The 23,921-nt window shown below is 43.2% G+C and overlaps 1 protein-coding gene across 2 annotated transcripts; it reads right to left on the bottom strand.

The window, feature by feature from the left end:
* Positions 1-2,767: 2,767 nt before the first annotated feature.
* On the bottom strand, positions 2,768-22,656 carry epha2a (eph receptor A2 a). Of its 2 annotated transcripts, XM_086039912.1 has the most exons (17): positions 22,487-22,656; positions 20,313-20,380; positions 16,237-16,873; positions 9,829-9,984; positions 9,411-9,743; positions 8,705-8,832; positions 8,421-8,598; positions 7,570-7,672; positions 7,241-7,293; positions 7,036-7,161; positions 6,768-6,953; positions 6,616-6,677; positions 5,865-6,074; positions 5,259-5,408; positions 4,939-5,132; positions 4,383-4,538; positions 2,768-3,502 (listed from the first exon to the last, which is right to left on the bottom strand). In XM_086039912.1, exons 1-17 carry the CDS (start codon positions 22,560-22,562, stop codon positions 3,394-3,396), a joined length of 2,925 nt encoding a protein of 974 aa, XP_085896038.1. In that variant the 5' UTR covers positions 22,563-22,656; the 3' UTR covers positions 2,768-3,393. The 2 variants fall into 2 exon arrangements, with proteins under 2 accessions (XP_085896038.1, XP_085896037.1); XM_086039911.1 differs by having other exon boundaries at positions 6,616-6,953.
* Between the last annotated feature and the right edge of the window lie 1,265 nt (positions 22,657-23,921).

Raw genomic sequence — 23,921 nt, 5'->3', positions numbered from 1 at the left:
AACTGAAGCGAGCGCTGAGTTCAAGGTCCCTCAAATAATTATTTGCTCGTCGGCAACCTCACTCATCTCATTTTTTAGTGGAAAACATGTTATCTATTTACCACTTCAGTCAATTGGCAATGATTGTCGTTGAAATAATCAAGCTTAAGAATCTAACCGAACGGTTTGGTGTTGATCTTATACCAGGCGGTCCTCGGTTTATAACGCCGCTAGATGTCACTAAATTCCTTTTCACTGTATGCCGGTTTCAGAGTTCACATCTGGTAGAATTCAAAAGAATACAGTAGAAGTTTGTGCTACAGAAAGCCATTACAGTATTAAAACAACCCATATTGTGAGCACCCATGTTTCCAGCAACATTTACATTATTTCTGCTCTAAATATATATTCATTCAGTATGAACGAGAATATTGCTGTGTCCTTCCCCACCCAAAGCACAAAAATGCATTGTCAGTATTGCTTTTACAGCTCATAAAATGTGATGATCGTGACACACATTTCCTCATTGTTTATCTCAATCAAAAGAACAAAAAGAAAGCAGGTGTTCCAGGTACAGGATCACACGGTATAATATTATACTAGGTATAAGGTATCTGTACAGGCCTTTGCTCGCCTGGCCTATAAACTTGTGAACTTTAATGTTGTCCTTAGGCAGTGATACCGAAAATTCCACACTAGATGCTCACATGTTGAATTCCCTAAAGAATGTACTTAATGTGGGGGTGTTGCATTCCTATCGAACAGGTCTCTCTTGACTCATAAGGTCTGGAAGGGGATTTTGGTACATTTCATTTCTGGTGCATCTTGAGCCCTAAAAGTCCTGGAAATGTGATATCAGTCAACAGTTTGGAAGACATTGTAAAGTGAGGTGCATACATACTGATAATCACGTCGAATTTGAGCATTTTTTTTCTCTCTCGTCCAGTCAAAGTTCTTATCGGATGTCTCGAAAAGATTATTCTTGGTGATTATCCTGTGGTGTGGGATTTGTTAAGAGTGATTTTTCTTCATGGTTTTCCAATCTGATCAAGTGGGGAAATAACCCCACACCACAGAATAATCATTCAGGATAATCTTTCACAGACATTCGATAATCGGACCTTTGTCTGTTATGATTCCAAGGGAGGAAAATTGCTCTAATTTGGCCAGATTATCTATACGCGTGTAGCCCCCTTCCGCTTTTTAACGCGTTTGTGGTATGCTGTACATTTCAATGTTAGTAAGCACTTTGTAAAACTATTTAAAGCGGAGTACATGCACACATTATCCTGTGGTGTGGGGAGTGTTGAGAGTGTTTTTTTTTCCATGTCAGAAAGCAATGGGGTCTGACAATCATAAAAATGAAACCTGTTCAGTATGATCTCGAATACTTATGTTTCTCACATTATAAAGAACGAATTACGACGACACACGTACCCAATTTTAGCAGTTCTTTGAAAGCATGAGAGGGTAAACAAGGACGATGGGACCTGCTTGGCAGGGGGGAACACGAAAGGAAATGTAGCCACACCGACGGAATGCAAGTGTGTACCTGAAACATTCTACTTGACTCCGGCAGTCACTCTGTTCATTCAAAAAAAATCCAGTCTGAGCGACACATGCCAGAACACACACCACCACCACCACCGCCGGAAAAAAAGTGTCGCCTGAATAACTCTCTGTAAGGTTGAAATTATTTGTCAAGGGCAACTAAAGTAAAAACGTGCATATTGAGTTTTTAAGAACTCCAATTAAGGATGGAAAAAAATAGGATGATCATTGGAAGGGGAAATTTTGATTGCAGAATGTACAGTGGATATAAAAAGTCCACACACCCCTTTTTGAATGCCAGGTGATGTGATGTTAAAAAAAATGAGATGAAAACAGCTGATCATTATTTGGGGTTATCAGAGGCAAATGGCAAGTGTGCGGACACCCATTTGTTTTAATGTGATTGCTTAACTCTGAGTAGGGCCTGACCGATATGGATTTTTTCAGGTCTATTATGATATTTGGCAGAACATTCTGATAACCGATTAATCGAAGGATAAATTAACAAAATGTTCATTAACTCACTTATGCTTTGCAGGTTAATGTTTTCTATACCGTGTCACCAGAGGGTTCATAGGTCAAACATTTTAGGGTGGGTTTCCAGGCTTTAATAAGATTAGGGGCTCTGAGATGGTGAAATCCCCACTAAAACCTTGATAATTCCTTTCCTTGCTGAAAAATGCACCACCCACACACTTTTCTGTCTTTCACCTCAGTTGACCTCCATATTCGGAAAATGTGGAAATTTAGGAGATTTCCCAGGTGGATTAAGTGTTGAATGTGGATTTAGGTTAAAGTTCCTCTAACAAGTCACTTCAGTCAAGGAGTTAAAGAGGGTATATTATGAAAATTAACTGTTTAATTTCTTGAAAGCAAATAGTTGGGTCTCTGGAAGTGTGAAATTAAACAACCAAGTAAATATTTGTATGTAGAATTCTGAAAACTGGCTCTTGACTGAACTGTGCTAAAACGAATGTACAGTACTGTCTGGATTGAAAAACAAGTTACACCACTAACATGATGCAGCTTGAACATTTAATTTCTCTTTGATTCTTTGGTCAGCACAGAAGAATGCCAGATTAACCGTAATAATGGCCCTGAATTGATTTACGACATCATTGCAAATTTTGCAAAGTTTCCCTAATGTTGTGGCACATGAGAGATTGTTTGAATGTGGTCACTGTTTTAATATTTAGCACCATTTCCACCATAGTTAATCATTGAGAACCAACAAGTATAAAGGCAACTCTTGATTTTATTTACACTCCAAAATCAATTGCCCAACATTACATGCGCAACATTAGAATTCTCCTGGTGTAACAAATGACATAAATATAAAATAAATATTAAATAAACATTTACAGCTGTATTAAGACATGTAAACAAATAAGATGATTTGAGTAAGACGTAAAATGGAGCACAAACTACAAAAAGTCCAATGACGTGTGATTCCTTACCCTGAGCGGAACAATCTTTGCAAATAGTTCGATTGCAGAACATACAAAAATAAATGTTTCGATACTGAATACTTATTTGAAAAAAAAAAAAAAAAAAAGGTGCCCTTAATCACAAAGAGCCTTATTCAGATCGACACAAGCCCAAAGCGCTCTCGTTTCTTATCCGGTTTCTTTGAGTTTGCTCACAACAAGCTTATGTTCAACGTGGCTATAAAGTAAATAAGTGTTGCTGTTTTTTCAAGTCTTATTCCTATTAGGGTGGCCACCGGGGTCCTTGTTCAGTCGTGCCACACTGCATTTTTTACAGCGAGGGGGGTCTACCGATGCACTTTCAGTCCTCTTCGTCCTCATGGTTCAACGTGGCGTGGTCGCTTTGAGTGCGCGTCGACGTGTGGAATTGCTTCGATCACACTGCGAACACGCTGAGGGAGCTGCATTCGTCTTTCAGTCCCAGGATGCTGTAGGCTATCCTCTTCAAGTGCCCTGGCAAGCGAACCCCAATGTTCCTGATGTCCCTGGAAGGGGGGTAAGGAGACACTTTAAGCCTCTGAGACTCTTACCGAAGCATACAGTGTGTGTTTTAAATGAAGACGGCGCAGAGGGTAGAAAATGTAGGGGGAAAAAAAAAAAATCTAAGGATGTCCTTATTTCCTAATGACCATGAAACATAACTATACCATGTTTACCCCTAAATACCACAGGAATTGAAGTATTGCCTATTTTGAGGAAAACAAGTTGTAAAGATATGATAAATAATAAAGTTGCATTTTTTTCAAGAAAAAAAATTCTCATCCTCAAGAAGAAAGATGTATTTTGTTGGGATAAAAAGTCAATCTTATGAGAAAGTGGTACAAGAAAGTCATAATACACTACAGTATTATGATTTTAAAGTGAATTTAATAAAGGATGTACGTCATATGTTAACAAGTGAATCTTTGAAAAAAAAAAACACACACAATATTATGCCTTTCAATCCGGAGAAATCGTAATATGATATAGAAGTGAAAGTTTAATAAGTGAAGAAAGGTATATTCTAATAAATACAAAGTTATTCTGAAAAAGATGCTTTTATTCTGGAATAATATAAAATCAGATTATATGCCTTTTCTTCTTGGGGAAAAATAGGAGTTTATTCCTGTATCGACTCGTTTTTGAAACAAAAAAAACCCCAAGATTTGTCTGTTTCATTGTCCATTGAACCCCATGCACTTTTTAAAATGATACACCATAATTTATTTCAAATGCTACGTCCGGCGGAGCCAATTCAAGAACCACTGATACAAGGCTAACATGAGGAGCGGTCCTAGCAAATTTTGTGAGCTCGATGGGATTGTCATCGCGGAGAAGTGGCGAGACACCACACGGTAGGTGCACCTGTGTCCCGTTTGTACTTACTCGTGCCTCAGGGCGAGCACCTGCTCCATGGTGGAGACCCCTGCCCGTGCAAAGCTCTCGTTGTACTGGCTCATTTTGATGGACTCCAGCCACTCGGGAACTGACCGGAACATGGTGCCGTCGCAGCCGCTGGTGCTGGGCAAGCGGATGGACACGCTGGAAGGGGACAGTCAAAACGGACTAGGTTACTCGCTGTGTACTCGGACACATCTTTACCATTTCCTTTGATTTACTGGGATGGCATTCCAAATAATTGTATCATTGTAATAGACAAGATGGAAGGGTAGGGAGTGGTGTTACTCAGTGAGCTTTAGGGGAGTTGTGTGGCGACCACTACGATACGTCCCAATTCCACCAGTATACACACACACTTGAGAAATTTAGTGAGCTTTCTAGCATATTGAGACCCCCAAAAGATTGATTCATTCATTGGAAGAATCATAATAATAAACACTGAATAATAATAAATATTCTACAGTATAGCATTTATAGCAGTGTGTAGTGTACCACAAGAATCAGTCTGTTTTATCGGGTTGTTGTTTTTTTTGGGGCATACCGTGGATCAAAGTCTGCAATGGTGCTCAAAGACTCCGGACTCTGGAGCAACTTGTCCAGGATGTTTACAATGTCGGTGAAGTGAGGTCTCTTGGAACGGTCATGCATCCAACACTGGAGCATGAGCTGGTAGATGGCCGAGGGGCAGTCCATAGGAGCGGGCAGCCTGAAGGCTTCGTTGATGGCTTTCATGACCTGCGCAAAAGGAGCCGCAGTTTAGCATCTGCAAACGAGCTGCTCGTGTGCTGTGTTTGACACGAGCGCTGGAGTCTCTCCCTGATTAAATTGAACAATCAGTCACCCCAAGAGAGCCAGCGTTACCTCATGGTTGCTCATGTCCCAGTAGGGCCGCTCGCCAAATGCCATCACTTCCCACATGACGATGCCGAAGCTCCACACGTCGCTGGCCGAAGTGAACTTCCTGTAGGCGATGGCTTCGGGGGCTGTCCAGCGGATGGGGATTTTACCTCCCTGCCAAGAGGTCAAGCAACATTGAGTCATACAAAGACGACAATCCCAATGCTGAAAGACTTCTTCAAGGAGACGCCAAGTCAAACATTTTCTTTCCAATATCTTCTATGCGCCCCACTAGGCTGGCCAACGTCACATGACAAAACCCAGCGAACAGGTGAGCTCTGATGGTCGTTACCCGAGCCTTTTATCACTGTGATGTCAAGACAAAATGGCTGCCCCTTGAATTTTTTTTTTTTTTTAATTATTTCTTTAAGATGCAAGAAAATTGCTAGCTGGCTGAAATAGAAGTTCTGAAATGTGCCCATGCCCATATAATTACATGTCAATGAGACAAAATGATGTTAAAAGTATTTTTTTTCCCCGAACCTTCCAGGGCCAGCAACTGAGTGAGTTTCAGGGAAGTCGCGTTGGGAGACGCCAAAAATACAACAAGCAAGCATTTAGTGGACTTACTCGGGTTGTGTACGTCCCCTCGGCGTCGTCCTCCAGAACGCGCGACAGGCCAAAGTCGGACACCTTGCACTCCAGGTCGCTGTTGACAAGGACGTTCCTGGCTGCCAGGTCCCGGTGCACGTAGTTCATGTCAGAGAGGTACTTCATGCCGGCCGCGATTCCGCGCAGCATTCCCGCAAGCTGGTAAGTGGGAAGCTCACCATCGCGGTCCTGTGCAAATGGTAAACAAGTGAGTGAAAAACAATCTTTGCACATTTGAGACCCCTGTACAATCTAATGAGACTTTCTCTTGAATGTCATGACAGGGGATTCCTCAGTTCACGATGGAGTTCTGTTCATCGACTTAACCAGAGCTGGGCATCGCCTAACCGCCACGAGTTCCCGTCTACATATTTAAAGGAGCCACGTGGTCCCAGTCCGTCCGAGTCAGCCAACCGGCGTCGAGAACGAAATTAACCTGTACCACTTCACACGCAGGTGCCGCACTCAGTAAGGAAAAAATAAAACAGTGTTGTGTACGTTGCGGTCCACAGACGCAATGACATGTGCCCCATATTGTTTTTATGTCAGCGATCACCACGCTCTGCGTGTGTCCGTTGTTTTTCTTGAACATTTTTTTCTGTCCCCCAGCTATCGCTACTGTGGCGGTCCGGCCCCCGGACGGCCCCTTGGGTTTTTGATAAGGTGGCCCCCTGAATAATTTAGTTGAATAGCCCTGGTATAGTCAAATAGCTTTAAATCTCGCTCGTACCTTCAGATAGATGTCAAGAGCTCCATTCTCCATGTACTCAGTCACTATCATGGCGTGCTTGACTGTAAGACAAAAAAAATAGTGATTTAATACTTGGTCTTGCCCCGACCCCAAAAAAACATGTTTTTTTAAATCTGTTGTTTTCGGCTCACATTTAGTGACGACTCCCTCCAAGCGGATGATGTTGGGGTGCGAGAACTGGCCCATGATGCTGGCCTCGCTCAGGAAGTCTTGCCTCTGCTTCTCGGAGTAGCCCGGCTTGAGGGTCTTGATGGCCACGGCCACCTCCCCTCGGGCGGGGGACTTCATCACACCTCGGAACACTTCGCCGAACTCCCCTGGTAGACGCAGAGAATACATGCTCACGCTCTGAACCTTGAGCCGGCGTAGGAATGAGAGGTGGGCCATCTTAACACTCACCCACACCGATGACTTTTTGCTTGCTGATGGCATTCGGGTCGATTTCTGTGACAAACTTCTGGATGGCGATGTTGGGGTCCTCGTACATGTGCGGATCCACATAAGTCTTAAGGGGCTTCAGCTGATCTGAGGGGGAAAAAAAATGATTGATGAGTTTTAGACTGTGTAACTGTGTCTTTAAAATGACAAATTGCTGACTTTTTACCAGATGAAAAGTAGGGATCCTCAGGTCCTCCCCGACGACGAGATCTCAGTCTCCTGAGTGGGAGGAAAAAGAATAATTACAGAGGGACTGCACACAATACGGACAGGAATGTTAATAACAGCAGCTCGGTTGGAGGAGAAGAGCTCCCTAACCTTTCATAGCAGAATAGCGTAATCCCCCATTTTTCGCAGGAGTTACGTTCCAAAAACGCCCATAAAAAGTGAAACTTCAACAAATACCCGACACCCCAACCCTTCAACAATTGAGTTCCTCTATAGTTAAAGCCTGAAATTACACTCCCACACTTTTGAAATGCATTCAAGACCAACCTTTTACGTAGCAGCAGGACCGCCACAACCACGAGCAGAACAACTGCGACTCCAGCGACCGCTCCCATCACCATGGTGGAGGGGCTTTGGATCTGAGATTCCGCTGTTTAAAAAAAAAGAAAAATGAAACATAAAATCATCTCTTTTGTGAAACGCTTGTTTTCACCAGTGAGTCGGAGCCTATCCCAGCTGATTTGGGCAAGAGAAATAGGACCGGTTGCCAGCCAATCACAGGGCACAAATCGCTGGCATGGGGCCAAAACCACATAAGTCACATTTTGATGAATTTGGCATTTAAAAAAAGAAAATCGATACTATTGGTCAGTCCACACGCATGGGTGTTACTTTTAAAACATTTTGGGCCAATCTAAAGAAAATGAAAATGGCTTGCTCTCTTTCACGATGCAATGACTGAAATTAACTTGCCGTTTTTGGGGTCTCCTTGAAAAGTGACTATTTTGGAGGTACAAGGTTTTGGCCCCACGCCAGCGATGTACTGTAGACAAGCAAGCATTCGCGGCTATGGATCATTTCAAGCAGGGGTCACCAAATCCTCGAGGGCCCCTATCATGATCAGGATCGTTCTGCGGAGCTTGCCGACGAGCTGATCATTTGAAACAGGTGTGTTGGAGGAGGGAGACATCTAAAACACGCAGGCTAGGGGCCCTCGAGGACCGGAGTTGGTGACCCATGATTTAGAGTCTTCAATGAATGCGTGTATTTGGAATGTGTGAGGAAACCGGAGAACCTGGAGAAAAACCCAGGCGAGCGCAGAGGGAGCAACAAAACACAAACCGGGGCATTTTCAAATGGAAAGGACTTGATTTGAGAATTTAAAAAGTGAGCGTTACCTCGTGGCAACGTATGGAACTCGTACTCGGTGCTGTAGCTCCCAGGGTTCCCTTCAGCACTGAGCGCCTGCACCCTGAACATGTACGTGGTGTCCGGCGTGAGGTCGTTAATGTGCACGGAGCTCTTGTCCAGGATCAGGACCGTGTAGGTGGTTACGTCACGTTCCCCGTCACCGTCCTTCAAAAAGTTGAAAGGGTGGATTAGGATCGTCTTCCCGGGAAAACACGGAGGAGCCCCCCCAAGATGGAATCTCACAAAAAAAAAAAAAGGCACTCTGTCTTACTTTTCTGCGGTACATGAGCTCATAGCGATGACTGATGTGCACCGGAGGTCGGCGAGACAGAGCCCACGACAGAGACAGGCTGGTGGGGCTGCGATCATCCAGATGGATCAACGTCACCTTTGGGGGATCTGGCCAAATGGTCGGCGAGAGGCACGGAACAAAAACAACAGTTAGTGACTCATTGCAGTCGTGGGCCTTCTTGGAATGAGACTTTTTGGAATCAGTGGGTGGCCTGAAATGCCCCTCTGGGGAAATCTATGTTTTTGCAAATATGTTATAGACGTTGTTGTAAGCTTTGAGGTTGAGTAACATGATGAAGGCATCTTGACAGATGAAAGAATTTCGGAATTAATATGGGCCATTGTTGTAAAACAGTTTGTTGGCACATCTTAGGTACCAATAGTTAAGATAAAAATTACCACACCCTGGACACATTTTAAGTGTTATTGCTTGTTGAATATCTTAATTAGAAAGGACAGTGGCAATACAGTAGACTATAAGCAGTAGTTAAAACAATATTTGCAGTTTCATTTTTCCAATTGCATGATGAGAATTATCCAAACATGTATAGTGGATTGAAACCTCCAGAACATACTGCAAGTTACCAGGACCCTTGAAAATGGTGCCAAACCATTGTCCGATGAGATCAAGACAAAGTGAACAGGGAATAAGGATGCAATCAAGCTAAAAAAAAGCCTGAGCTCACCAGTGTAGTCCAGAGCGGTGGTGATGCTGGCGGCAGGCCTCACGGCACCAAACCGGGACACCCCGCTGCGTGCCTCCACCGTGAACGTGTAGTTGAGATGTGAGTCCAGGTCGCCGACTACGACCTCGGTGTCTCGCAGGTCGGTGGGGCCGGGCTCGAAGCGGACCTTCTCGCCGCAGGGGGCGCACGAGGTCCTGTCGCACTGCTCGCACAGCACGCTGTAGGTGAGGTCGGCGCGGCCCCCTGTCACCAGCGGCGAACTCCAGGACAGCTGCAGCCGGCCGTCAGCAGACAGGGTGGTGGCGGTCAGGTCACGGGGCGCGCTGGGTGGGGCTATCGGAGGAAATCCGAGGAGTTAGCCCAAACATCCCGAGTATGTTTTACACTGTGTTAAAATGTCAGCGAGCGGAAGTCTTACCGGAACACGGTGACGTGGGCGGGTCCGACGGCGAGCGGAAGAAGCCGTCCTCGCACTCGCAGCGGGCGGCGCCGGCCGCAGAGGGCTTGGTGTTGTCGGGACACACCCGGCAGAAGTCAGTGCTCACGGTCGGCTTGAAGTGGCCCGCCTTGCATTCTGTGTCAAAACACACAACATTTTTTTTTTAGGAGCGCTGCACACAAAAGCTCACAATTGCTGACTCATTTTGCAACAGTGGCTTCCATTTTGACATCGCAAATAATGCACACCACTCAGCGGGGTACTCGCATAGCTAATTGGGGCTGAATTTGCACATTTAACCTGCCTTTCGCTTAAAGTCACCGATTTGATTTAAAAACGGTCGGAGCCCATAACTGGAAATTATGTATTGATCCTGCCCAATGTTTGAGTCAATTCATTTTTTTAAATACAGTGCTAATTCCGTTCAGGGTCAATGAGAGCTCCAGTGTATCGCATCCAACTTGAGGCGGAAGACAGAACACTCTTTGGATTGGTTACCAGCCAATCGCGGGGGCACGCATAGCAATGGTCAAACATTCTGGCCCTGAGTGGGAACTGCACCTACGCTGCCTGCGCGGAAATCAGGCAAGTGAAGATTTGTGGTGTGCTTTTTCGGTCATATCAACTAGACCACACACTGTAAGAATGGTAAGCGCGCACAGCGATTTTTACCTTGTCATGTGCACACATTTTGAAAATCAGCAAAAAAAAAAAAATCCATACGCGTCTACTCCCTTGAGTTGACGATGACGTGCCCTTAAGTGAGGGGCCAAAACAGGAAGGAATGACGGAACAAAAGGAAAACAATGAGGCAGTGTGTGTAATGTTGGGCCTTTCCGCCCAACAGGAAGTTTTGTTGTCAGTAACCTATAATCACTGAGCTTTTATATGCTGAGGAATGAAGAGGCATTTCCCTCTGCAATGTGCCCCCACTTGCCTTTTCCACCTGAAGGCCTCGTCTCAGGTCACGCGCTGATGACTTGGCCCGGATCACACCGGAGCATGAAATCCATCAAGTTATGTGAGCTGCCTTCCCAACCGTAAACTCTCCACTCAGGCCCTCTGGCACATCCTCGGTTTACGACGGCACTGACACATTGACATACAACTTTGGAGGCTCCACACATTGGACTAGTTTGTGTAGCGACGTGAGTACCGATACATACGGTATTATCACACGGCACAAGACGACGCGCTCAGTTACCATTGCATTTTTTTCCCCCATTTGATTGTTATGCCCTGAATAGGGACAGAGGCCATCATGGAAAAGCCTCTCAGTCAGGATGAGTCACTTCAACATTGTTCCTTTGTAACAAGATAAGACTTTTGGTGTCAACATTACTGCAAGTATGACTTTACAACTGTGTTAAAGTGAATTAGTGATAGATTACAGTGCCTTCTAATTTTACAGTATGTAGAAATTCTGGTTATGTCCCCATGCACACGAACGGAAGTATCCTAAACCGACCCCCCCCCCCCCCCCCAAGTAATAGAAGTGTTTTTGCCAAAGGAAACGGCACATCGGATACCTGTGGCGTGCCGTGATGAACATCTTAGCCAAAGCGATAAGCGAGCGGGCTTTCCGGGCCACAGAAGGTTGCCGAAAGTGCGGACTGGACAGAAAGTGGAAGTCATGAGGACCGAGCGGACGGTCTAAGACCGATGTTTCCTCTCTTTCCTCTTCCCTTCCACTCACCGCAAATTATGACAGGCGAGGGTGAAGAGTTAAATGAGGGGGGATACAAAGGAGAGAGGAAGAGGAAACACTGCTGGAGCCGCTTGCCACGGAATCACAACAGCATCTGCACACTTTGTGATTACGAGTTGTCCCTCTGCTTTTTGCTCCCGGCGGCAAGTGTTCTTTCATGAGAGGAGCCTGGAATGGAGATGAGGTTGTGTTTCTTCATCACCAACTTGACTGCTGATTGTTGACTACACGACATAATTACTGTATGTGATATGTACAAAGCATATTCAGATGAAAGCAACCTTTCAACAGGCAAGGAAATCCCTCGATCATACAACACGTGTTGGTATCTTTTTGGACTTATATGCCGAGCCATGTCCGGGGTCTTTATTTAGACTGAAAGCCACGCTATAGATAGAGGTACGTTTCCGGGCCCGCTATACTGTACACTACAAATTGGGGTTACGTTACTGTCAGACGAACAGTCATAAACTCCGTCGTAGACCAAGAACCCCCTGTATCAAGAGTGTCAAAGTAATTTTCATTGCAGACCACATTGTAGTAAAGTTTTCCCCAGGGGGCAATTATGACTATTAACTAATTCACTGCCAGACATTTTCACAGCCTCTTTTACTCTAACGTTTGAAAAAATGTGAAAAAAAAAAAAAATCAATAAATTCCTGGGATTGAATGGCTGAACAGTGAAAAGACAAATAAGTCAATGGCAGTGAATGAGTAAAAATCCTATGCGACAAATGTTTCATCGCCTCATTAAATTACGTAAACACAACTGCCCCAGCATCTACTTTTAACACCAAATGATGAAAACAAGAAATCCATTTAGCAAGAAACATGAAGTAGACGCACGTATAATATTTTTTTTTGTGCACACGGTTACACATCGAGTGAGCAACTAGTATCTCGCCCTGCCTCACGTCGGAATTTTTGGCCCGTTGAATGCCGCTTCTCCCACTCCACCTCTCCTACTCATAGAGGGGGATAGGTGGCGATGAGCAAAGTGAGAACGTTACTGTGGAGGCTCCAACATGGAACCACTTTCCCAGAAGCGTCTACCTGCAGCACGTCATTTCATGAAATGGCCTCTCATGCTATATGGTTGTATCGCATGATATCGTGTGATTGATGTTGCCCACTCTGCATCCACTGTAGCCAGGTCATCCTGGAAGGGCAATTCCTACAATTTGTGATCCCTTCCCAAGGTTTCCTTCTTTTTCCCCGCTGAATGGGTTGTCTAGAGTTTTTCCTTGCCCCCGTGGGGGGCTTGGACCACGGGATGTCATTATTTTCGTGAACTGTGGGCTTGTGAAGTTTTTTCAGACTCTTTTGTGATCAAGGTCTATAAATAAACTTGACTTCAGTGGGCCACACACAAAAAATAATGTGGTGGGCTGCATGCCCCCGGGCCTTGTGTTTGACACGGGCTGTGTATTGTCCAAAAATAGTGGTAATGATCTATACCATTACGACATCTTAACATTACGGTATTGTTGTTTACCATTCCAAAGCATACCACGGCAATCAGCGCTGGATTGTACCACTTTGCAGAAATGCGGCTCAAGTATCACCATGGTGAAGGATAAGCAGCAGGTTGAGTCCAGCAGGAAGATGAATAGAAGGCCTTAAAGGGGGAGGAAGGGGTCTGGACTGGAGCACCAAAAAGAAGTTCTCTCTGGGGAGTCACTCAGCAGGAGTGGGGGTCTCTTCGCATGAGAAAAGGAGGCCAGCCCATTTTAATCTTGAGCCCGAGTGCGAGGACTTCTGTCACGGAGCAAAGAAACTCTCGGCTCTATTCATCTATTGTCTGGCAGGACTGGACGGAGCGGTGCCATAAATACGTTGCCTTAGTCATCGCCGCTCGTAAAATGGCGCCATGTGTGCAACGCTGCGAATGCACACGCACACCAAGTTGAGTTTTGCCAATCTACTCACGCCGATTGAGTGAATTCAATCGTATTGTCACTTGTTGATGGAACCCGCGCGTCTAATTGCCCCGCACTCCCTTTGGACGACGGCACACACGTGAAAAGGACTTGCGTTCCGCACCGCTGCATCTGTGAATTGAATCTGGGCTTTTGCCGCCATTGTTCTAATGAGTGGGAACACGGATTAGTCGGCTCGTTGCGTGTGTTAACCACCGGATGAAAGGACCCGAGGGGAGGTAAAGCAGGGCCACGTAACAGCTGTCCTGTTGCTCCACTAATCCTCTTGACTAAATTACACTCCACACCTAACTAAGCAGCCACGGAAACCAACCGCCCCTCATGCGCCAACTGTCGGCCCGCTGCGAGACAACCTGCTTATTTGTGTCAGACGGCATTCCTTCTCAGCCTGCTTCCTTTTCCCACAACAGTTGCGCTCTTCATTGAGAGACACATGCGGGACCGTAAGTCTTCCAGAATATTACTTTCTCTGACACCTAAAGCCCGGAATGAAGTCGTCGCATTAGCGTGGGACAAACGGCTGCAGTGTTGCTTCTGTCACCATCACAGTTGAGGGGAAAAAAAGAAACTTTTTTTTTTTTTTTTTAAATTTTAAAAAATTAATCACATTTTTATACATTCTAATTAATTTTTAAAAAGGACTTCTTTTCCAGTTATTCAATGCAAACCTGCACAATTTATAACAAAGAATGTACATGTAATCTACATTGCAGAAAAATCTTTTTGGGTGTATGTCAACACAAGTAATACTAAGTATTTTTACTGAGTATTATCAAGTGGAAAGGTTTATGCTTAATTTGAGTCCCTCCCCCGCTTCCCCATTACACCGTTAGGATAAAATGCCATGTGTAATTCAAGAATTCCACAGAAAGGTTGGTTAATCTTAGAGTAGTGTATATTACTGTCATTATTCGTCAATTATCATTTATGCGGTGCTTGAAAACACGCCCGTCAATTCCAGCACCGATAGACAACCAACCATTCACGCTCACGCCAATTGAAAATTTAGAGTCTTCCAAGCTTTGTTCTAGATTCTAACTAACATCTAACTATGTTTTTGGAATGTGGGAGGAAGCCAGAGTTGATTTAAATCAAACAACCCCGCTCCTAATGTACAATATCAGGTCCAATTCGCGGCTATGAAATCATTCTGATCCCTCATAAATATTTCCTGTCTTCCTCTCTAGCTATTCACGCACAACGTCTGTTTCCGGAGCTCAGAGTCTGTCAGCGGTCGGGGCGAGAAACATTCCTCTGCCTTGGACTTCCTCCACCCTCATCCTGCCATGGGAGTGAGTGGAAGCGTCCCTTCTTTGAAGCGCCTCGCCGTCACCGCTATGAATGATCTGTTCACATGGAAGGAATGGAGACGCTGCCAGTCAAGGTGACTGGAAAACAGCAGGAGTCATAAACCGCAGCCCTGACTAAGAGAGGCGTGCCGGGGCCCCATCCCTGTAATCTGCGGTTACGGTTGCCCGGGCGACGGACACAAACAAAATACCGGCGCAGGGGGAGAGAGGGCGCCCAGGTAGGCGCCCAAGAGAAATTCACACGGCCCTTCCTTTAGTCAATCAGTGCAGCAGGTGACGCCAGGGTGAAAGAATTCCTTTCAGAAATCCCCGCACCACCTCGTGCCCTTCCTCCCTCCTTCCTGTGCTCTCCACTGTCCTCCCACACTTCCTCCACATACATACACACACACACACCCACACATACACACACACCACACCCCAGCATGGCAAAGAAAGACCATTTTCCACAGCACATACAGTAGGCCCACCGCAACTATGTCTTTTTATTCTCACACCTCTGTTTGAATCGCGGCTCTTTTCTCAGGGGACGACATAGCCCAACGTTTCTGCATAGTCATTACGACTGGTTCACATAAACTTCCAACCTCATAAGTTTTAAAATAGAATCTTAACATTTCCTTGAATATCCCAGAAATAAAACGTTTGACCTTTTGTTTAGAGAAGCCATATTATGGGAAATATACTTTTAAAATGCTTGAAAACAAATATTTAGGTCTGTTGAGGGTTGCGCATTTATGTTTGGTGACGTGTCTATTTCAGCGAGGCAAGAAATCCTTGGGGTATTTTGAGGAAATGAAAACCCAGGAAGTGTTTTGAAAAGCAAAAAAAAAAAAAGCATAACGTGTCCCCTTTAAACTTTTAAAGTAAAAGTACAAGGACAAAAGAATTGGGATGCCTGACGAAATTGCGCCAGAAAAAAAAAAACACATTTTCTAAGAGGCTTTCTGCTTCTTTTCCTTTCCAAGCAGGTCTTTCATCCCGACAGAGAACTTGGAGCATTGTTGTTCTTTTCCCGTATAAGTACAACGTGCTAAAAGTAGACCTCTTTTGTGGCGCAACGCAGCATACGTCTCCCTCTACCACATCAAGCCAGCGCCTAGGCTTAACATTTTACGAGCTCTGACGGCAAGATGACCGAAGGAATGTGACAATCCGGATATGAGAAAATATTGTAATCCATAACTGCCTCTAATCTAAATTAAGAACAAACGCGTTTAGGCATCCTCCCTTTTCCATGCCTAATTTGACTGAGCATGACTTCCTTGAAGGCATTTGGAGGCTTTGAGTGCGAGGCTTCCCAAAACAAACCAGACGAGTTAATGAACATTCCTCAACACCTAGCCAACGCGGCGGCGTCTGTGATGCCTTTTGATTCTACGAGGAAGCTTTGCGTCGTTAACGTGTGGCATGCAATCAGGCTCCTCACCTTGGCACGAGTCCCCGGTGGATTCATAGCCGGCGAGACACTGGCACTGGCCCACGGGAACCACCCACTCGCCCTCTGCGGTGCAGTAGATGCGTGGGGTGGACTGACTCACGGCGTTCTCCACGCAGGCGCCCTCCACCTCCCGCAGAGCGTCGGCCACCGTCTCCGGGAAAGCGGCCAGGCTCTGCACGGTGGACGGGCACGTCTTGTAGTACACGCGCACCGAGAGGATCCCCACGCAGGCGCCCATGTCCTGGAAGGCCAGGTAGAAGCCCTTCCGGGACAGCGGGCCCACCGTCTTCGTCTCGGTGTTGACCAGCAGCACATGGTCTCGCGTCACCTCGTCCGGGGCGATGGTGGCCACTTTGCGGAACTGGCTCTTGCGGAAGTTGGTGCCCACATCGGCGTCCGTCTCGTAGATGAAGAAGTTGAAGGTCTCCTTGCAGGACACGGAGGCGCCGTCGAAGCTGTTGCAGTCGCGCACGGTGAAGCGGAGCTCCACGGAAACGCGCGTGGCGCCCGGACGCCGCTGGATGAAGGTGGTGCGCAACCAGTTGTCCTGGTCGGCGGCGTCTATGTTGCACACGCTGTACGTGTAGAAGAGCGAGCCGTTCACCACCGTCTGCACTATCTCCCACTGGAAGAGGGAAAAATAAACATCAACTGTGACTCCTGTGAGGCTTTGTTTCATAGACTGGCAGAGGTGGCAAAATATTCAAACTGAAGTACAGATACTTGTGTGATTAAAAAACTAGTAAAAGTAGAAGTACTGATTCAACTCCTTTACTGAGGTAAAAGCGTAAGACTGAACGATACTCAAGCACAAAAGAAAAGTATTAAGTACAAAAAGAAAATTACTTTTCAATGACTGTACACACAATACCCTATTTGATTGCTAATTAGCATTGGCTCTGCCTTTTATGTTAATAGAGATATATATAAATAAAAATGAGACCAAGATAATTAATTTTGAAAACCTTTCTCCTCCATTAACAACTTATGATGAGTCACTTTTCAATGAAACCAAGATTGAACTTTTTGGCCATTATTCCAAAATGTCAGCGGTCATATTAATGGTGGAAAAACTTTTGAAGTAATTCATCTTGGTCTCATTTTTATAGGTCACGAAAACCCTGCATTTGAACAACGGCATGTACATTTTGTTGTATCTACTAAGTAGCGGAGCTGGGCATTTTACTAAAATTACGCGGTCCGTTTATTGCCTTCCGCCTGCAGCCAGGGTACCCTTTCGCCGTCAGTCTATCCGCCTTTTTGTCCGGCCGGACCAAATATTAATTGCTTATAGGCCGATCCGCCGAAGCATTTTAAATGGGCTTCCGTTAGCGTTTCCGTCCAGCAACTTCAACCAGCACCCCGAGCGATATTTGAAACTAAACAATCGCCGTGACATGTAAGCCTCACAGCGGCCAGACTAAATGAATCTCCTTTTAGGACCCAGAATCTGTCAAAAAGCCTCGGCCCCGGCCAACGGGAAACGGAAGCCCCACCGTGAAAACACTCGACCGACGACTACATAGACGGAAAAATTGGGCTTCCGACTATGCTTAATCCATCTATTTTTTTTTTTACGTTTCACGTCGTTCGTTTGTCGCCTATCATGGGCGGATAGGCGGTCCGGTCCGTCACATAGGTGGAATGCCCAGCTTTGCTAAGTACTGTACAGAAACAAAGAATGTGGACTTTGTTAGTTCCCACTACTGTCGATGGGACCCTTCTTGTTTGGTGTAGGAAGAAGAAAACGAAACACAGTTGTGAGCTCGAGCTTGTTTTCCACACGTTAGCATTATTGGCCTGGACATGTGTCGACGTGTGTGGTTTTCCAGTAACACACAAGGGCCCCCCCATGTGTGTGTATGTGTGTTTGTGTGACTGTGACGCACACACAAATCCAACAAATACTACTGTGGAATGCAAACTAACATTTGTGGCAGTTAATTGCGCTTTATAGTCACTTGCCGCATTGCAATTAAAGAATCTTAAGAGACGGGAAGCAGTGGCGAGTCGTGAGATTCGAAGTCCTTTTTCAGCACTCGCATCCCTCTACTGTGCTTCAAAAGGCGTGACTTTTTCTTTTATGGGGAGTTAATTAGGGTAATTTAAAGACTGGATCAAACAGGAGACCATAATTATTATTACGCGGGTTTCTGGGTTTATCATGATCATGACGCACAACATTGTATCCGTCTCTCCTCATGTTTTTTAGGAAATTTTGGGAAGTTCAGATGAAACCAAATGTAATGCCAAAGGTATGTTTGACACAACGCAGCTCATCACCAAAAGGGCACCAAACAGTGACTAAAGTGAAGCATGCTTTGTGGCTGTTTGACTTCATCTGGAACTGCCACTTTAGACAAGGCGGAAGGAATTATGAGCACGTCAAAAAAACAGTGTCAGTGTTTGCACTAAAACATCAGGCTTCTGTTAGAAAGTGAAGAAAATGCCTAATGAAATTAATGTGTGTTTCATCAGAGTCACTTTAAATGGTGGCAGGTTTGGTTAATTTTGAACAGAGCATGTTACAAATGAGTGTGCACACTGTACACATTATCTCAGTTGTTTAGTCTTAATTACATTCCCAAAGATTTTTTTGTTTATTATTATTATTATTATTAGTTGTGCAAGTTATAGTCCAACAATGGTGGAAAACCTTTGAAAGGATTTATCTTGGACTCGGATTTGTTTATATTGCATACCCGACAACCCCGGGTTGTACTAAATTTTACGCAAGTTGTAATTTGCCCTTAAATATCTGTATATAATCTTACACAATACACATTATTTTTGAATGGCTGCTGTCGCGTAAACAGAAATCAGCGAGTGTTTGAAAAGGTGTTTCCACCTGGACAAATTACACCAAAAGTGTATAACTTGACAGGTATGATTTTGGGGAAAAAAAACAAACAAACTGGCATTTGAACAGGGGTGTGTAGACTTTTTATATCCACTGTCCAAGACCCCAACGTGAAACCACTGTTTGTGATGACTTAAGACTTCACAACATAATGACTAAATATGATATGTACAAAGTACACTGAGATAAAAGCAACCTTCCGACCAGGCCAGGGAATCCCAGGACCATAAAACACGTGTTGGGATCTTTTTGGACTTGCACTATATCACCAGCCGTGTCTTGTTTCTTTTTTTAGACTAAAAACCACTCGACTATAGATAGAGGGATGTTTCCGGGCCTGCTATAGTGTACCTACAATGACACAAGGCTGCTGCTACTGTATATGCCAAGTCTCGGTGGGACACTTTGGATGAATTTACACTGCATGGTTCAAGTGACACAGTTCCGGTGTTTTGATCTCAGGTGACACAATTGGGATGTGCGTCAAGGCATATTGGATATCTTCAGACCGGAATCAGGCCTCTTCCAAATGTGAATCCAAATCCAGTATGTATAGGATAGCTGCCAATGCGAGTGCAGCAAATGCACAGATCGCGTGCACGTCTGCCCAAACAACACAAATAAACATCCGTTGTAGATCTAAATTACAGATAAAGCGGAGAAAAATATGGTCTAAATAGTCCACATTATATGTTTCCACGGTTAAGTAAGCCATTTAAACACATTGAGTTTCATGGGCAGTGGAGTTACTGTATGTGGGTGTGTTATAAATTATTAGGGGAAAATCAGAACAGATCCAATGAAACGCTATGTGAAATGTAATATTTGCATTATGGACTAACGTTTACTTCCCTGTTGTCACTGCCCTGTGTTGACACTTGTGGAATAATTTACATGAAGTTTGGATTATGGAATCGTGCATGTTGCTGTTCCATGTGTTCATGTTAGTGTAAACACAGCTATGCTGAATGTGTGTCACTTTAAATGCTCATGTAAATTAAAAAACATAACCTGATCTTTGTAAATGTCGGATGTATTGGCATCATAGACTCCAAACACCATCCGGATGTCAAAAATGATCAATTACACGTCCATCACTAGCCGAGAGGCCCTTTTAAACATCATTAAACTCTAAATACATCACAGAAGAGAAAGTCTTTGACCCCCGAGGTTTTAAAAATGCTGGTCGGGTATAAATACTCACCCCGTTCTCATATGGCAGCGTCAGCCAGCCCAGCTCTCCTCCTGAAGACCTCATGTCCAGCAATACTTCTGTAGACACACGCAGAAATGAGTTATAAACAGCTATTAATCCATCCACACCGACATGCAAAATACTACTGTGGAGTACCAACTAACATTTGTGGCATTGAAATTAAAGAGTTTTAAGCGATAGGGAAGCAGTGACGAGTCATGGGATTTAAGAGTCCTTTTCCCGCACTCGAATGCTGGTAGTACTACTGTGCTTCATCACTTTATGAGAAATGAATAAGGGGATATTAAAGCAGACATCAAAAAGAGGAAATATGATTATATATTACTGGGGGTCCAGTACGATGGTGCCGAAATTTTGAGGTTGCGAATGGCGTAATAATATGTGGTTATGCAACACAAGAAGGCATGCTCACTAACCGTCGTACTTATTCCTTTTCATTGGATTGTTTTAGAATTATGGCCTAAAAGTGTTTTTCAAATTAATATTTATTATAGTTATGACTTTACTAGCGCACTAGCAAAGTTTAGTTAGCCATTGTTAACACCTGTAGTGGCAAGGGCCAGTTGGTGAGATGGCTCTAATTGATATTCATAATTCATCTTCATCACTGCTTGTTTTTCACCCTTTTTCACAGCTCTCTAGTTTTTATGTTGTTACATATCAAATAAATTAGAGGTGCACTAATCGATTATCCAATTAATCGCTAATTATTTTTTCTAATCGATGAATCGTTTAGAGACATTTTTTAAATTAAAAATTGTCCATATGCTCGGAATTCCATCTTCTCAGCAGTAAATATGATTCTATATGTATTTCTGTAGTCATCCAATAATCAATGATCAACAGATTAATCGATTATTCAAATAATCATTAGCTGCAGCCATAAAATATATTAAAATGTACCAATCTATTTAGTGATATTACAAGGTAACCAAAAAAAAAATATCTGGAAAATATTGTATATAACTTAAATGTTTTTTTAATACAAACTTGTGCTGGTAATGTTTAATCTAAAAAGTCAATTCCTTTTTTTTTAAATATAGGACCTTATTCGAGTAACATAGCAATTGGAGTTTTTTTGGGGTGGGTTAATAAAAACAAACTTTTTTCTGGTAATATTATTGTTTGCTTTTTGTAATATTACAGCTTTAATCTAATAAATATGACTTTTTCTTGTAAATCTAAACTTAATTTTCTCAAAACTATGACATCTCACAATATGCCATTTTTTCAAACACCTGTTTGCTTCACAATTGCTTGTTTTTGACCCAAGACAGCCCTTTGGCTTTCATGTTGGTTACACACATAATTAGAATAAACACAGTGAAGGGTCCTCTGTTTATGACAGTCCCACCAAATGCCGTTTTGAGATTAAGAATGCAATCAACTAATTTGAAGAATGAGTCATATTTTTAAAAATGATTTAAATTACACGTGGGATACACAGTTGGTCTCCAAAAGAGAGTTAAAACAAGAAAACAGTGCAACTACAAAGGAACCACAATATACAGGCTATATTTTATACAGGCTATGAGACTGTTAAATGTAAAGATATTGTGGCTTGCGTACGTGTGGTTTTTTTTGTGCGTGTGTGTGTACTGGAAGTACAACAAAGAAAGTCCAGCGCGTGCGTGCTGCGTTCAGGGAACCATCAGCTTTTATCGGGAGTTCAGGGGCCACATGCCAGCTCCATTGGCAGTCTAATCAAGCATGTCGGTGTGATTCAACACATCATTAAGCGTGAAGAAACATCTCTAATCGTGTCTGGAAAAGGCGTGGGCACAACAGTTCAATACAACACAGTATGCAGTTTGAAGTGAAACTACAGATGGAGTGAGACATGTCGGGGCATCTTGCACAGGTGCTCCCACGCCCCGAGGCTCAGTGACGCCATCCAATAATCATTCAATAATCATGTAAAACGTCTGGATTTTAGTCCCAAATTGTTTTAATTCTGAGCCGTTTCGCTCTCCATAACGTTTGAAAAGATTCGGAGAGAGTTACTTTTTAGAAAGGTAAGTAGTGACAAAGACAGTTTGAGAAGTTATTAGTTGATTTAAAACGAGAAAACGTCATAGCGGGCGCTGAAATACCAAACTCCTGACTCACGAGTTCGGCTAAAAAGAAGCAAACTTTCATTTTTAATACAAAAAGTCACTCACGTTCTTTCGACTGCAGGCTGACGAAAATGGCGTTGATGAATAAAAAGACAAACAAGTGAAGACGCCGGTGCTCCATGCTTTCGTTTGAAAATAAAATGTATCCTTTCGACTCTCTCCAACTCCTCCTCCGACGAGCCTCCGACCGACCGCCTGACTGACTGGAGCACAAGCCACCAAGCCAAGGCAGCCCATTGAGAAAACAGGTGGCGTCACGTGACGTCATTCATACCGCCTCCTTGCGTCCTATGGAATGTGGGAAGTGTTCCCAATATGGGTATTGCAGGGCGGGGCTACACCTGGCTCACGAGGAAGCGGGGTGACTATTCGACTATCCGACTGTCAATCAACTTGGAAAATATGATTGCATATTTCCAAGGTATTTTTCAAGATTAAAACCCAAAGTGTATTTCCCTTGTGGATGAATAAAGTATGTAGCCTATCTATATTAAAGTTGTAATGTTATGAGAGAAAAATATTGTATTTTTTAGATAACAATCTTGTATATTTTGGAGATTAAAGATGCAATTTTATGAGAAAAGACAACTTTTTCTTTTGACATAAAATGTCATATATTTTCGATATAAAAGTTGCATATTTGAGAAAAACTAATATTTTCAATATTAAAGATTATTTTCAAGATAAAAAGTGTTATTTTTCCTCATTATAGACGGTGTGTATTTTGGAAGTTAAAGCTGTATTATTGACAAGATAAAGTCATGAATTTTGACCAGAATAAAGTTGTGTATATTTTTTGAGATTCAAGGTGCAATCTTACTGAATAAAGGTGTGTATTTTCCAGGGGGAAAAGTCATTTTTTTCCAGTTAAAAACTCACATATTTTTGCGATTAGTCACAATGTTACGAGGAAAAAAGTAATATATGTTAACAAGTTAACACAGCAGTATCTTTTAAAGATAAAAAGTAGTGTATTTTCAAGATTATAGTCGTAATGTTTTGCAAGAATGATGTTGTGTATTCTTGATATAAAAAGTCTAATTTTTTTATCTTTTTGTCCTATTAGAAGAAGGAAGTTGCATATTTTCTAGATAAAAAGTTTTGTATTTCTGTGATTTAAATAATATTACAAGAATAAAGATATATATTATCAGGAAAAGTTGCATATTTCAAGATAAAAAGTTTGATATTTCCAAGAATAAATCGAAAAGCTAGGCAGCTTTCTTTATTTAGCACATTATACACAATGTGACTCAGTGTGCTTCACATACTGTGATTAAAAGAATAACATTTAAAAGCATTTACACAGAAAAGAGTTAAAGACATTTACAAAGCAAAGTAAATATATAAAAAATAGCTGCCAAACGTAGCTTGTTAAAGTCTGAAGATTCTGAGAATAATGTCAGATACAAATAAATCTTTGGAAGAACTCTTATAAAAAAAAAACATGAAACATGTGATTTCCAAATATTCATGATAA

Source organism: Filicampus tigris, chromosome 9 (genome assembly GCF_054856515.1).
Source record: "Filicampus tigris isolate MCC_2025a chromosome 9, RoL_Ftig_1.0, whole genome shotgun sequence".
NCBI lineage: Eukaryota > Metazoa > Chordata > Actinopteri > Syngnathiformes > Syngnathidae > Filicampus > Filicampus tigris.
The sequence above is the reverse complement of the archived record's forward strand: the minus strand, read 5'-3'. Positions and strand labels throughout refer to the sequence as shown.